This window comes from Caloenas nicobarica, chromosome 1 (genome assembly GCF_036013445.1).
Source record: "Caloenas nicobarica isolate bCalNic1 chromosome 1, bCalNic1.hap1, whole genome shotgun sequence".
NCBI classification, from domain to species: Eukaryota; Metazoa; Chordata; class Aves; order Columbiformes; family Columbidae; genus Caloenas; species Caloenas nicobarica.
This window is the reverse complement of record NC_088245.1, coordinates 196561729-196574143: the sequence shown is the minus strand read 5'-3', so window position 1 is coordinate 196574143 and position 12415 is coordinate 196561729. Positions and strand designations below refer to the sequence as shown.

The 12415-nt window shown below is 37.0% G+C and overlaps 1 protein-coding gene across 6 annotated transcripts in view; it reads left to right on the top strand.

The window, feature by feature from the left end:
- The window catches only part of ZMYM2 (zinc finger MYM-type containing 2), a 92784-nt gene that overhangs the window by 30453 nt on the left and 49916 nt on the right, over positions 1-12415 (top strand). For all 6 annotated transcript variants that reach the window (XM_065658108.1, XM_065658167.1, XM_065657838.1 and 3 more), the window contains 2 exons: positions 2096-2261; positions 3100-3312. In XM_065658108.1, coding sequence (XP_065514180.1) covers positions 2096-2261; positions 3100-3312 — 379 coding nt within the window. The remainder of the gene's footprint in view (positions 1-2095; positions 2262-3099; positions 3313-12415) is intronic.

Sequence of the window (12415 nt, the reverse complement as noted above, 5' to 3'; positions counted from 1 at the left end):
TTAGTCCAGTGCGCCTTGCAGTGACACAGGTTAATGATGAATTCTTGCTGAACTAAAGAAGGCTTGCAGTAAAGAATGCTTTCGTTAATATATGTTTTGGAGAAGGTGGTCTTTGCTTAATGACACATTTATAACTAGTGAAAAAGTAGGTGGTGTGGTAGATTAATGGCTTGTATTCACATGAGGTACTGATCTGAGTACTTTTTTCTTCCTTCAGACTCAGTAAAACTATATAGGAAGTATTGACATCCTATGTGTTTATGCGTTAGTACACTGAGAACCTAGCAGATTTAACATATTTTAGCTTTTAAAAAAATACATGTAAAAGCTCAAATTATTTCAACCCTTGCCTCTACAGAGCTAGTTAAAACCACTCTGTAGTGTTTTTGTTGGCTTGTACGTTTTTATATGGTATTTTTTTAGAAGTAATTTGGTGACTACCACATTCAGCTAGATGTATTATATATAAAGATGAAGATTAATCTTTTTACTTCTGCCTGAGGTCTTGAACACTCATGGCTAAATTGGTGCTGTTTTCCAACTTTGGAGACACGCGCTCTATTGTAAGAGGCTACATACCAGACTGCCTTAAATGAAAAGGCTTTATTTTTAAATGATGAGAGAAATACTTTATTTCTAGCTTTTGGAGGTACTTGGAATAGTTTATTTAGTGTATTTGATTTCCAGAGAACCTCTGTGAAGTCACCTTTGACAATTTTTGAGGTGATGTTGGTCGTTGCTCTTTCACTGGTATGCAGTTGCTCACTCAATCACAGTTAAATTGAAGGCAATACATGTGTGAAATTGTTCCTCTCTAGCATGGCTATGTTGTGAAGCCCAATCTTATCCGGCTTTTTTCTTTTTGCTTTATTACCAAATTTTTGCTACCTGGTGGTATCAAACCAGGTACTCTTTGCTCCATGCTTGCTCCTGTGTTCTCTTCCTACTCAAGCAGACATAATATTGTCAGATTTCAGTTCAGTGAAAGGATAATGAACCTCTAGCAAAATCCAGGAAATCCTGAATGTAGTTTGGATAGATTATAGTAGTTGATATGTCATAGATCAGACTTTCAAAGGTAATGCACAGATTTGTCTTTAAATATGTAAATTACTTTAAGCAGAAACCAAATGAAGCCTACAATAACTTTTGTAAAAAAAAAAAAAAGCATAACCCCATCTGAAAAGTCAGAATTCTTACATATTTTATTGTAAACCACTTTTCTAGGACTCTTCTGAATCTATGTAACTACATCAATAGTATAGGAATTATAAGTATAGGAAATATCTGGCATTCTCCACAGTGTTTTTAATTTTTGTTGACTTGTGTTACTTTTTTTGACTTTGCAGTGTGTCCTTTGATACAAGTTGATAGTGTCTGTAAGTCCTGGTGGAATCCAGCCAGAAGCCTGTAAGCTCCTCAGGGCAGGAGCTCTGGCTTTGTTTTGCAGAACAGAAGTGATAACACCCCCCCAAAACAAATCCTGGACTTACTTGCCAAATGGCAACCCAAAATCTGCTGACTTTCTTGTACTGGAAGCAGGCAGGCTCACAAGTGTTAGTATCCAGGGGCAGTACGTGTTTATTTTCAAGGGAGTCTGTCTAGGGAAGCTTACAGCATTTTTCTAGTGTTTTCCACTCGTCCTAGTTTTAGGGCTCCTCCGTCTGAGTGTCTGAGGCACGTCTTTTCCAGCGGGTGATCCACTGTGATGTCAATAGAGATTCAGATGTGCCCAGTCAGGTTTTTATTTATTCTGCCCGACAACATTTCCCCTATGTGAAGAATAGGTTTTTTGCTTAGAAAGCAAAGTGGGAGGCTTTTATTCTCCTTACTGTTTCTAATTTATGGTATGTTTTCTTTCCTAAAGAAAAAGCAAATTTTACACAGGAAAGACATTGTTATTGCAGTATGTACAGTAGTTATAAAAATACTATTAAACTTTTTAATGTGACTAAAAACTGTACACCCACAAAAACAGTTTGTAGTGTAAGCTTTAAAAGCAAAAATAAATCTTGTAAGATGTAAAGTGTTCTTGTTTAAATACACATACGTATTAATATACAAGCATACTAGAGCGTTCTTTTTTGTCTTTCAGAGATATAACAACAATGAAAGGTACCATTGTTGCTCAAGTTGATTCAAGTGAGTCTTTCCAGGAATTTTGCAGCACATCATGTTTATCCTTCTATGAAGATAAACAGAATCCCTCGAAAGGAGTTTTGAATAAATCAAGATGCACTATCTGTGGTAAACTAACTGAGGTCTGGTTGACTGTTTTTTCTTTCTCAGTAATGACAATATTAATAACACATTCTGAAGTGAGACAACTGAAAATGAGGAAATTTAAAACAGGATTCAGTATTTTCATATGCTATGAGATATTAAGACGTTCAGGCGTAATATCAATGAAGAGCAACTGAATGAATAAAGAATTCAAATACATTCATCTTTTTGGAAATTTGAAGTGCTTTTTGTGCTATCTTGTAGCTACTGTCAACACCTTTATTAAGCATAGGATCTTGTAATTATAACCCATATCTCCCCTGTAGAACAATTGCTGTTTAAAAAGGTCAAGATTTACTGCATTAATTATTTTTATTGTATATTTTGAAAGATTATGCAATTTTTTTAGAGATACGTACAATATACGTAGTTTTAAATTCTCATTTATCTATTAATTTTACTCTCGATGGCATTACTGGGCCCTCCAGAGTTCAGGCTACTACTTTACACAGCGTATGTGCCTGGCCAGTCTTTATATGCCGTGCTGTTAGCCTGCAAATTGAGTATTTTATAAAACTGTATAAATTGACCTTCTGCTCTAATATGCAATTATTACATCCTTCCCTGTGAGCTTTGCTTCTAGGCTACAAGAACAAACGGGTCCAAGATTTTTTCTAGAACTTCAAAGAAAACAGAAATACCAATTTCTGTTTCTGTATTTTATGGTCATTTAGAGCATCTCTGTTCTGGGATAGTGAGCTAGTAAAATCTGGTTTTAGCTGTAGTACTTGAATAGAAGACTTGTAGCTTGTCTAGTAGTTTCAGGAAACTTCGTGCTAGTGTGGTGATACTTTATTTTTTATTTTTATTTTTTAGATTCGTCATGAAGTTAGCTTTAAAAATATGACTCATAAGCTGTGCAGTGACCATTGCTTCAATAAATACAGAATGGCAAATGGTTTAATAATGAATTGCTGCGAGCATTGTGGGGAGTATTTGCCTAGTAAAGGAGCTGGAAACAATATTCTCACTATCGATGGTCAGCAGAAAAGATTCTGCTGTCAGAACTGCGTTGGTGAATACAAGCAGGTAATTACTACTTTACCTATAAATTAAACATTAATACTCAAATTTACCTTGTTATTCATAACATAGCTTTACTTTTCATTAGAAGTCTTAAGTAACAAATACTTCTAAAAATGCAATTAACGCTGGGGAGGACAAGCTAGCCAGAATGGATCTTTTACTACTGGCTCTTTTTGATGTTGCTGTAATAGCAATACATATTTGTTACTAATGAGAACATCATTGCAATTACATTTTATGTTAATAATTTTTCTTTCTAATGGGTGTATCACTTGTGTCACTTAGGAATATATTAATAGCAAGCCTGATGCACAAGCTTACTGGTCCTTAAGTGATGTTTTAGATAAAAAGCTCGCTTGTATGCAGTCAAAACATTCAAAATATGCAGAGCGCGCAGATTGGACATTGCTGTGAGAATGTTCTAACTGAACACACGTTGGCTGTGTACCTGTGCCATGTCTAATCTTGTTCACTCTACAGCATAGGGTTTCAAAATTTATTGTTACTTTCATCCTTCCATATGTTAAATTTTATGCTTTCATTTTCTTTATTTGATTTGGTTTTCTATTTATTCTTGAGACCAATAAGATAGTAAAAATTGTTGTGGTTAAAAACAGTTCCACATCAAGAAATCTGATGGTGATATCTTTTGCATATTACAGAGCCAGCTTAGCTCTGAACCATTGCTAATGCTGACTGGAAGGTTTAAATGTTAATCACAGTATTTATCATATAATAAGATAGCTCTGAAATATTAAATATTTAGGGGGAGGGTATGCAGTCTGGGCATTTGTTTTGATCTTGTTTGGTACATTCTGCTCTAAGTAGGGATAGTGTTATGAAATATGAAAGTATATTTCACTAGCAAGAAACTTCTTAATCTGATTTTGAAGTTCACACTTGAATATGTGACTGGTCTCAGTGCTGCACATTGCTTTGGGTTCTTTCTTCATCTCTTTCCACTTTTAAGAAAGCAATGATCCAAAAGAAAAGGGAGAGCAGTGCTTAATGCTTTTAAGTTCTTTAATGTTGCTTCATATATGTCTGTATTTTCTCTTGGGACATTCAGTTTTTATGCTTTTGGGGATGGCTGTTCTTGGTGTACATGCAATGTGCAAGCAGCAAATCTGGAAACATGCATATGTAAACAGCGTAACTGAAAACATAACATAAGCATTATTCTTTTGTCACAGCTGTACCAAAAGGGACAGGATAGGTTTCCGAGATACTAAAAACATAGGCATGCCCAGAAGCCATGGAAAGACTTGAAGAAACGTTGAATACTGTCTCTCGACGAAACAAAAAGGCATGAGATTAACTTTGAACTTGAGAAATTCCCACACAGCCAGTAAAACGTGCACTGCACATGGAATTATGAAATGAACATGGAATTTTGAGAGGCTGAATGATAAATCTGTACTTAACTCTCATTACAGACTGTACTGTTTGTTCAGATATTGTTGTATTTTGTGTTTAGATATGTATTTGAGAAGGATATGGTTAGCAAGTGGTATGTTCTGGTTTGATTTGGGAGGAGGAGTGGTTTGCAGTACTAGGAATCTTCACAAGCAGTGTCGGGTATTGTGCATTATTGTGAGGATCCTTAAGAGAACCTGACAGTGGCCTTTATTCAAGCAAGTTCTTTTGTGGAAATGTTTGGTACTGGGGAACTGTAATAGGCTGTGAGAAGCTTAACTCTAGTGCTCATGTGCATCTGGTTTGGAGTGGTGATTAAGTGTAATTCTTAACTGATAGGTTTCAAATGTTCCTGGAGTATGGGGGTTTGGGGTATTTTTGATATTAAGCAAAACTCAAGCTGTAAAATTAGGAGGATTTTAGTGTATGTTGTTGTAGGTGTCAAAGTTGCTCAGGACACAATTAGAGAATATTTAGTTGTGTAGCAGGATTATTTTGGTTTGAACTTCCATTTGCATTAAGGTTTTTTTTTTGAACTGAATGTATTCAAGGAATTCTGCTTTTATAAAAGGAATTTAGACTTTGGAAAATGTTACTGCCAACTCATTGGGCCACAACTGGTAAATTGTAGGTTGCTTTATTCAGTCATAACAATGTTTTCTTGGAATTTTTTAACTAGGTCTTGCTTTTAAAGGAGAACTGGTGAAGGAGAGAATATGGGAGAGTTGCTGTTACATACTCAATGGAATCTATAATACAGGAAAAATTGATGTGTCATTCGATTACAGCATTGTGTTGTACAACTGATTATCATGTGTCACACAACAGTTTTAGCAAATGTTTTCTTACAAACAGTTGTAAAATACACAGGTCTTACTGGTATGAGCTTTGTATTAAGCAGTTTATATTGTTAATGTCATACATCTATCAATATGCTATACGTTTGTAGTAGGAATAAATGAAAACTGATGCTTATTACTTGTGCTTATCTATATACTTCATCCCTATTTTTTGAATAAATATAACACTGATTTGAACAGTTAATTTTCAGTAACTTATCATGGATTTTTTTTCTTCCTGGAATGGAAAAAAAAAAAAAAGTGGGTAATAAAAATTACTGTGACTCTCAGAATGGTCACCAAATGCAGATAAACTATCAGCTACAAAGGGTTTCTTTCCTCTGCTTTAGGCTGTTGATGGGAGTAAGAAACAGGGTTGTTCCTGGGATGGGGAGTAGGATTATTCTGAAGTGCCTAAGTCACCTTTCAAAGTGATGGTTGCACTTAGCTTTTTTGCATGCTGGTTTCAGAACCTTCTTTAAAACTCCATCTTGAATATTGCATCCTGTATTTTGCTTTTCTGGGAGGTGATGGCTGTTCTTTCTTACCTAAAACTGAAGTCATTGCAGACCTTAGGTTTCTTTCATATTAAAAAAAAAGCTATGAAAAATAAATAGATTAATAAACAGTGTAAGAATATTTTAAAATTAAATAGACATAACCTAACTAATCCTCACTGTGGTTACATGCCGGAGCATGTTAATTTCCTGATGGTGCAAGAGCTCTGCATGAAGACAGCTCAGTGCAAGTCAAGCTTTTTTAAAAAAGAGAAAACAACAATAAAATGCTTCCTCCAAAAATGAAATCACTGTGATAATTTATATAAAATGTCAAAACAAAACCCATATCGGAAGTGGATTTTTTTTTTAACCCAAAGAAGACTACTACTTTTAGATTGCAAATTTCTTCACCTGTTGCACTGAGGTTCAAACTCTTCACAGGTAGAGGGGCAAGAGGGACTTAAAGAATAACACTAAACAAAACAAAGCGATGCTAGAAGAGAATAAGATCACATCTGACAAGGAGATGGCTAAATTGTCTATGTAATTGTGCAAATGGCGAAATATTTCTTTGAGTAGGCATTTCATATAATTAAAATGGGAATGTAACCATTTTAGAAATTACTTTAGTGATTCATCTAAAAACTAGTAACTGTGCAAGAAATTGAAATGGACCCCAAATGTGCCTGCCATGAAGACATATTAACCAAAAGTGTGTACATATGTTGTTTCAATGTTTGTTTCTGATACTATTGTGTATTTTCTATCTCTGCAAAATTAGTTGGCTTCCTTTTTGAGGCAGTTGCAATGCTGTTTGTGTCCTGGTTTGCTGGGTTTGGGAACCGGCTTAACAACCTTGTTCTAAGGAACAAGTGAATTCTGTGACTTGACTTGTGCAACCAACCATACCTTTTAATTTTCAGCTGTTCAACTAAGATAAAGTTGAGTCTGTGTCTCCTTTTAAAAATACAGCCTTTAACTGCTTTGCTTACTGGCCTGATCAGTCCACAGTGCTCCTGATTTTGCCATGGAAGTGTTTAATGTTTTACTACTTTAAAATGTTCCTTTACTTTTTTGTTTCCTTAACTAAAATTCCTCTTGTTAGAATATGACCTGGGATTCACTTGCTTTGGGTGCTTCTTAAAAGTGATGGTCTTTGTGTGCTGTCAAAAAGGGGGAAGGAGCTGTAGTTATTTCTTATAGGCTTCTTAATAGTCTTCATAGGCTTCTTAATAGCTCTGAATGAAGTGAGTGCCAGGTGACTGCAAGCCAAATTAAGTGTTTTCCTAGTTGGAGAGGATGCTTGCAGTGTCTTTTCATCTAGGGAAAATTTTCCTTCTGTATTGAATAAAAGTGCTTTTGATTGACTTCTTTGATTAGGTGAAGACTTACTACCAATGGTGCTTCAAGACTAACCAGGCTGTGCCATGCCTTTAAGATGCTGACTTACAAGTAACAGCAAAGCCCAGCCTAGGCAGCTGTGCTTCCTTGTTTTGAATTCCGCTCCTTGCCGAACAACTGCTTGTGTGAAACTCTCTTAAAACTCACTTCTGCTTTATCTGCGTGCAGAGGTTTAGGAGCCTTCACTGTATACAATAATATGCGTATCAGTTCTTCAGCTTATGATTCACTGCTTTTGTAGAGTTTGTATTTAATCTTACAAAATGTATTGTTATCCATTGTTTTAAATCTCACTGAATGCTATCCTGGAATGTCCTGTCACATAGTACTTCAGTGGAAGCATCTGGGCTTTTCAACTTTTTCTCGTCCCATGCAGTGTCTGTTATTTGTCAGCACTTCATTGCTATTAAGACAGATCTGTCCTTTTTATTTTGATAGTACAATTGACTACAAAATCTGCTGCTTCCTGCCATTGTTACTGCTTTGTAAACGCTTGTTTCCAAGTGTCTGTTTCAAGAGTAAATACTGTTGGCAAAACCAGTAGTTGTGAGAGTTTAATGGCTCCTTTACATTGAGATATTAAAAATACTGACTTTTCAGTTGTGTGGGTTTGTTTTGTTTTGTGTGGTTTTTTTTCTTTGGCGTTTGTTGGTTTGATTGTGTGGTTGGAGTTTTTTTGGTTTTGTGGGGTGGGTTGGTTTGTTTGTTTTGTTTTCCCTAAAGAGAAGTTCTGTGGTTTCAGCCAGTTCAAACTGGGGTTTAATAGAGGAGTCTCTTCCTCATGTACTAAACTACTTCTGTCTCACTTCAGGTGATACTTAGTTTGATATTAAGTAATCTGTGATAATACTGGTGTCTGATATTACGTACACTTCTACAAATGGAGCTAGCTAGGTGCTTTTTACCCCATCAGAAATCTTTATCAACCAATAAATAATTAATTCTGCTTGCTTTCTGCTTGCTGGTGTGCGTTTGTTTGGCGGGGGGAGGCTCGTGGTATTTTTGCATCTAGTTTCTTGCATCTCTGCAAATCAAGTCCTCCTATAAACTATCCAGATCTGCCTTTTATTTACTCTGTTGTCTGGAACCATTTGCCATTTCTGGTTCAGAGGTCTGTCTTCAACTGTAGAATTTGCTGTTTTTCTATAAAACCTATATAATCAGCTTCCTTAGGCATGTGAACGTCATTCATCTTACGTGTTCAGGATGTTATTTTGTCAATATTTTAGAAGATAAAGTGAGATAGGTACATCAGAGATGTTAAAACAGCTTTGTAGTTCTGAATAAAAGTACTTATGGCAGTCAAAATGATGAGGTGTGATCTGTGTGAGAGCACAGGAAATTCTTTGGACAAGGAAGCAAAGAGGTGAAATGACCAAGTACTAGAGTTAGGATGGGTCTAACCACACCTGTGCACTGCTGTGCCTGGACTAATTGGATAGGGTTGAAGGGAACAGGGAGAAAAGGCAAAACAAACAGCTGAAACATTCAGTTAATGTAAAAGTAACTTCCTTTTTGAGGCAGGGGAAGAAGGCATTTTCAGCTCTGTTCTCGAAGACATGAAGTGTCTTGAGAGTGGGAACAAAACTGGCAAAAAGAGGGAACACTGGCCGTTGGAGCTGCCAAGGAAAAGTTATTGGACAAGTTACTGATTTGGCTTTTTGCAGAGGGCAGCTGATGGAAGATAAACACAAATCACTTGGTGTTCAAGGGCCACACAAGCAATTACTTCAGCTTTTGCTCTTCAGACTTGGTCCAATACTTTTGAGGTGTTACTAATCTTAATGTCATCTGTTGGGGCAAGGAAGAGTTTACATTTGTTGTTCTTGGAGAAGAGATTATTCAAAAGACTGAATAAATAGTACAGTGTCTTTCTTTACTGTTACAGATTCTGCTGACATCTGGTTCTTTTCTTAGACACTTAATGTTGCTTCCAGATCCATCTGGACCATCCTTCTATAAAATAAATCTGAAGTAGTTTAGTTGCTGTTCTCTTGATTACCTTACTAATGGATCTCTGTTATAGAATTCCATGTACTGAATCATCAGAATCTAGGGGTTTGGGTTAGAGAAACATTTTAAAGATCATCTAGTTCCAACCCCCCTGCCATGGGCAGGGACACCTTGCACTACCCCAGGTTGCTCAAAGCCCCATCCAGTCTGGCCTTGAACACTCCCACAAATGGGGCATCCACAGCTTCTCTGGGCAGCCTGTTCTAGTACCTCACCACCCTCATCTCTGCTTTTCTACTTATAGAAAATTTGTATTTTCTTTTGCCTTCACCTTTCTATTTGAATACAGGTTGACTGTGTTTGTGTCCCAGAATATTATTTTCCGGAGGCTTTCCCAGTGTTTATCTTATTTTTAATCTGGAACTGTTAGTCTGTAAATCTACCAGAGAGGTTTGCCCGGATTGAGAAGCATGCACCGATCTGTGTGAATTTAACTGCAAAGCATTTCCTTCAACTGGAGACAAGTCTTGGGCTGGTAACCAACATCATAGCAATCGGCTGGTGCTCTGGTGTTCTCAGTCGACTGGCCCTTGCGTGGGAGAAGTAGCAAGAATACTCTCTTACTCTGCAGGCATGTTCTTCATCCTGCTCTCTATCCTTCTAAAGGCACGTGAAGTAGATCATACTGATTTTTTTTTTTTTTTTTTTTTTTTTTGGTCAAGAATAAAAGTCTGTAGCACAGATGCCTAGATGCAAGGCACTAATAGCTTTCTTGAAATACTTCTCCAGAAAGTTGAAGAACAGAGACTTTAATTAGTTTCAGTTACAAACAGAAGTGATTTCTACCTCTCCACCACCATCCATCTGGGACTGCACCTGGAGCACTGTGTCCAGTTTTGGATTCCACAGGATGAAAGGTGTTGACGTGCTGATGCCCATTCAGTGGAGAGCTGCCAGGATGGTTAGAGGGCTGGAGCACGTGACAGAGGAGGGCAGGCTTGGGAGACCGCAGCTTGTTCAACCTTGAGAAGGCTAAAAGGGGATCAGTCATCTAATGGGAAGATGCAGAGGGAACAAAGTTGTACTCTAAGAAGTGCATGGTGGAAGGATGAGAGGCAACGGACAACTTGAAAACAAGAGGAAACTTGATTTGGATAGAAGGAAAAGCACTCTTTTTTTTTTCTTTTTTTTTTTTTTTTTTTTTGAAAAGCAGTGAAATCCTCCAGAGAGGTTTTGGAACACTCATCCTTGGAGATGCTCAGATTTGAATGGACAAGATATCCTGAGCAACAGCTCTGGACCTGTTTTGAGCAGGAGGTTGTACTTGACCTCTGGAGGCCTCCTCCAAGCTACACGATTCTCTGATCTTTACTTTAAAGTAATCAGGAAGTTGTGGGTTGTTTGTGGTTTGACACAGCTTTATGTTTTCCTTAATGTCTTTTCTGAACAACAGCTTTTCCTTTAGGATGGTTAAAATATTCAATTAAAAAGAAAAATGTAGTAAGAACATGAGAACAGCTGTTGTGGTTCGGGTCAGGGATTGAGGCTGCTGCAGTGTAGGTAAGTGGGCGTGCAGGGAAGAGTAAGAACAGAGCAAGTACTTGGGATATTTTCCCCTGAGCATTCTCTTAGCTTCTGACTCTCTAGAGGTCAGGGGATCTCTTGAACTTCATGCAATGTTCCTGTATGCTATTTTTAGCCAATCTCTTTAATTAGTGCTTGTACAGTCTCCTCGTGAACGCATATCAGCAGTTTTTCCATCCATGACACCGTTTGGTAAAAAGTTTTGCTGACCTGCTGTTTGCTATGTGAACAACTGCCTCCTGTTTGTTTTGGATCTACTTCTGTTGATATTCATGTGATTTCCTGTAGTTGTTCATACTAGAAAAGACAATGAACGGTTGACTCATAGTGCCCCACACTATACCATTGTTGGTTTGGTCATTATTCTCTTAAGTTAGCTTGTTTTCAGGCCAAAAATCCTTACCTCGTAAGAATGCACTTTGACACTATGTTTTACCATAGTTCCCCTTAGTTTTAGTGAATCTTCTGCCTGTTTATTCCAGCTAGAAGGGTACTTCTAGGGAAAGGATTCTCAAGTCTTACTGTTGCTACAGAATGAAATTAGTACTGCAGATTCCTAGAGATTGGAGAGAACATTGTGATGAACGTGAGAGTAGAAATGTAAGTTATCTGAGAACCTCGAGAAGAGAGTCTCATCTGGAAGTGTGACACTTAAGAACAAGAGAAGATTCTTGATTTGCTGCATTATGACTATCTAAAAATATATGGCATAGTACAGTATGAGGGTCTCTGATGTCATCAGTGGAAGAAGCCTTGGAGTTAGACTGAGGTATGGGTATATAATGCTGATTGATTAATGCTTTCAGGGATGCCTTAATCTTTTTTTATAATAGTGTTGTACTCTTTGTTTTTTGAATGGTTTTAATATTGGGACTTAGAAGTATTGGGAGTGCTGGCAAGAGTAATAAAAATGCAGGAAAAAGTTCAGCTTGAAGGAGATGACGATTACGAGATTTTGGGAGCAATAAATTTCAAGAGGTTTTGGGCCTCTTAATTTTTTTTTTCCTTCATTGGTGTCCCATCCCTGCTTGTGTAACAACATGTGTAAACTTCTAATAATGCAGAAATGTTCAAACACTCTTAGCTGCTGTGACAAGAATAAAGTGAGAGCTTTGCTATTATGCTTTTAATAAATAGTTTTGTTGCTTTTAAGTCTCAAAGATCTAGGGTGAAATCAGTAAACTCCAGTATTATAATGATGTTTCAAATTCAGCAGTGATGGACGTTCTGCTGCACTGTACTTTCTGTGCGTGATCCTTTCTTGACATCAGTTAAATAATGAGATATTTGAGATGCTGGTTAGCAAAAGTTGTTTCTACTTTCAAGGGATTGTTGTTGAAACGTAGTCTGACAAAATGAATATTGTCTGATGACACTCTGATCACACTCTGATCAGCTTACTGTAAATTCATT